Raw genomic sequence first — 3355 nt, 5'->3', positions numbered from 1 at the left:
GACTGTGCACAGTTCTTTAGAGGAAGATTAAAATAAATTACCCATTGTTTCCCTAATTACTACTTCTTTCCCTTTCATTAACAACATCCAGAATCTTCCCAGGAGGGATTAACCCAGCGGTTCTCAACCTGTGGGTCGCGACCCCTTTGGGGGTCGAAAGACCCTTTCAAAGGGGTCGCCTAGGACCATCAGAAAACACATATATAATTACATATTGTTTTTGTGATTAATCATTATGCTTTAATTATTTTCAATTTGTAACAATGACATTGTGGGTCACCACAACATGAGGAACTGTATTAAAGGGTCGCGGCATTAGGAAAGTTGAGAACCACTGGATTAACACCAACTCCACATGTAGAAATGGCTTCTACTAGTATTCTCTTAAGGCAATCAAATCAGTCTTTTATTTCCTTTGACCACTCTGATTGATTTAGCGATGGATGGTTCAACCAAAAAAGACTATTGAGGCAAAAAAGACTCCATTCCTGGGTTATGGTTGAGCTATGGAGGAGGTAAGCTCTGTGTTAGTGGACCTGAAGCTGGAGCTGGGTCACTTCAAGGGCTGATTACTGTCTTTCAATGATAAGGGGAGAGTCAGCTGAGAAAGCCAGGAGACAGAGGGTGTGATATTGTGTCCTGCCGTTTCCTTTATTCCTCTGGCCCAATGTTTCCAAGTTTACCTCAATGTGGTAGCAATCCAGACCCCTGCCCAATCCTGCTGCCTCAGAATCTCCAGGGAAGTTCTGGGAAAGGAACTACTCAATACTCACCTTAAGCTAGTCCTAATGTTGACATTTTCAGGAATATGAACCAATAAATTTCCTTTATATTCTAAGAGAATTTGAGATAGACCTGTTAGTTGGCAACAGATGCATCCTAACAGAACCCCACTCAATTCCTTTCCTTTTTTTGTTGTTGTTCAATCTTTTCTTTGCAGAGGTATAAGCATAAACTCTCAGTTGAGTTATTCTTATGTCTCGAATAAAGTTCAAAGGACAATCTCGGTATTTCCATAACAACCTAGAAGAAAACAGGTTGAGAAATAGATCTGTCAATCTCTCTTCCCTCCCACTGGTCCTCCCTCTTGCCCTCCTTTCTTTGATTAAATAGGCCCTAGGACACCTGTCCAAAAGTGTTCCAAATTACTCCTAGAAATCTGAAGTCCTAGGCTCTCCAAGATGGAACTCACTGCAGTAGATCACCGCATACCTCTAAGTGATGGAAACAGCATTCCTATCATTGGGTATGGTACCTGCCCACCCCATACAACGGTAAATTTATCTCTCTTTCTGTATTGTTTTTTTTTTAAATAAGAAACTTTCCTAAAGTATAATCTGTAATTCATTTTAAATGGATCTAATTGCTTCACTTTTTGTAATAATGAAAGCAACATCCAAGGACTATTGTTTGGCTGAATGAGTATTGAGCCAAACATTAAACTAAATCAATTTGTGATTTAAAATGATCTTGGATTAGAGAATGGGACCTTTCTGCTTTCTTGACTAAAATTCAGCGAGGTGCTTCTTATTTTATTGATCTCAAGCACATGAAATTAATGAGTTTATGGCCTATGATTTTTTTTAAGTTCATATTTGAGCACTTTTAGTTCAGTCTAAAATGCATCTCTGTAGCAATATGTTTACAAATACATCTCCTAGAGCAAAGGAAACTATGGAGAAAATAAACAAATAGCACTATATCAAAATAAGCTTCTGAACAGCAAAAGTAACCATCAACAAATTGAAAAGGGAGCCCACAGTATGAGAGAACATTCTCACCAACACTTGCTGATTTTTTAAATGTATTTAAGTGTGGTTTTCATTTGCACTTCTTTTCAACTCTACATGAGATTAATTGTTCATTTTTTTATTAGCCATTTGGAGATCTTTTGCAAAGTGGCTGTGTCTTCCACAAATGTTTCTTTATTGGATTCCTCTTCTCTTATTGCTATAGTGGATTTTTAAAATATCTGCATATGAGTTCTTCATCAGTTATATCTATGTGAAAATATTTCTTCCCACTTACCTTTTTACTCTTTTAATGAATGGTGTCTTCTGATGAACAGAGATTCCCAATTTTAATGTGCTCACCTTTAGCACTCTTTTAATTTATCTTTAGTACTTTCTGTGGCTTGTTTAAGAAATCCTTCTCTACCCAAGTGTTAAATTGGGAAATCTGGGAACAGCCTCTGAGAAGGAGATTTGCACGTAGGAGGCTTATTGAAGAATACTCTCAGAGACCAGACCTGTAAGGGTGTGTGAAGTGGGGACAGATGAACTGCGATGCAGTTGCTCATCAATGCCACAGGGAGTTCTGGAATGGGAATGGTGCCACAGAGATGTGCTTAGTTCAGGTAAGAGCATCAGGCCTTTATACCCTGGGTCATCCATAGAGGGAACCAGATGTGAGTAATGAGCAGCCAACACTTCTGAGGACTGAGGAAATGTGGTTCATTATGACATGTTCTACCCCTGCTGTCAATTGCTTTTATATGCTAAGTTCACCTCTGGGAACAGCTCTTCCAGAATTCTGTTTGGTCTGTTTCCTGGGAAAATTTTTAAAGAGGTAGGTTAGCAGGATGAATATGGCCCTTGCCACTAAAGCTGTCTTCAATTATAACTTCTACTTATTCTCTTCTTCCCAGAATACCCATTCTAAGTTCCCTGTATCCTTAGCCAATATCTCTGCTATTCTGGGTGACTTACCTAGTATTATGTCCCAAATCCTCATCCCTGAGTTGTCCGAATCCCTAATCAACTACCCTCTCAAGTCATGGCTGCTGCCCTGTCCATTAACAATCACAATTGGTAATAAGTATATCATTGGTTCACCCATCCCCTGGTGATAAGGTATCGTACCCCTGCCAATATGGCAATTCTTTCCTTGAATGCTGAACTCTTACAATAAGGAGGCTGATTTCCCCTGTGAATTAGGACCTTTAGAGTCAAAGAGCCTAAAATTCAGGGATGGGAAGCAGGAATTTTCCAAGTAGGTCAAAGGGAGTGATGCTAAAATGAATCACTCCAAGCGGGTTTTCAGACTCATGTATTGTACTTATTACACAATACCATACAAATATGTTGCCCTAGGACATATGTTATATTCTGTAGTTCCAAAGACAGAGAAGCATTTTTCAGACTGTCAAACCTCAGATGGAAGGTAGGGGAGGGGAGGGGTAAGGGGCAGATATCAACCAAAGGTCTTGTATGCATGCATATAAGCCTAACCAATGCACACAGACAACAGGAGGGTGAGGGTATGAGTGGGGTGGGGGGATAATATGGGATAAGGACACATATATAATATCACAAGAGAAAAAAGGAAGTTCATCCTTAAGGACTTGCTCATTCTC

General features: G+C 39.4%; 1 protein-coding gene across 1 annotated transcript in view; it reads left to right on the top strand.

The window, feature by feature from the left end:
• Positions 1-1181: 1181 nt before the first annotated feature.
• The window catches only part of LOC102430403 (3-oxo-5-beta-steroid 4-dehydrogenase-like), a gene marked incomplete at its 3' end in the record, with an annotated part of 170632 nt that continues 168458 nt past the window's right edge, over positions 1182-3355 (top strand). The window contains exon 1 of the mRNA XM_006088302.3: positions 1182-1274. Coding sequence (XP_006088364.1) covers positions 1182-1274 — 93 coding nt within the window. The remainder of the gene's footprint in view (positions 1275-3355) is intronic.

Source organism: Myotis lucifugus, unplaced genomic scaffold, assembly GCF_000147115.1.
Source record: "Myotis lucifugus unplaced genomic scaffold, Myoluc2.0 scaffold_46, whole genome shotgun sequence".
Classification (NCBI taxonomy): Eukaryota; Metazoa; Chordata; class Mammalia; order Chiroptera; family Vespertilionidae; genus Myotis; species Myotis lucifugus.
Note: the sequence above shows the minus strand (reverse complement) of the source record. Positions and strands in the feature narration are given on the sequence as shown.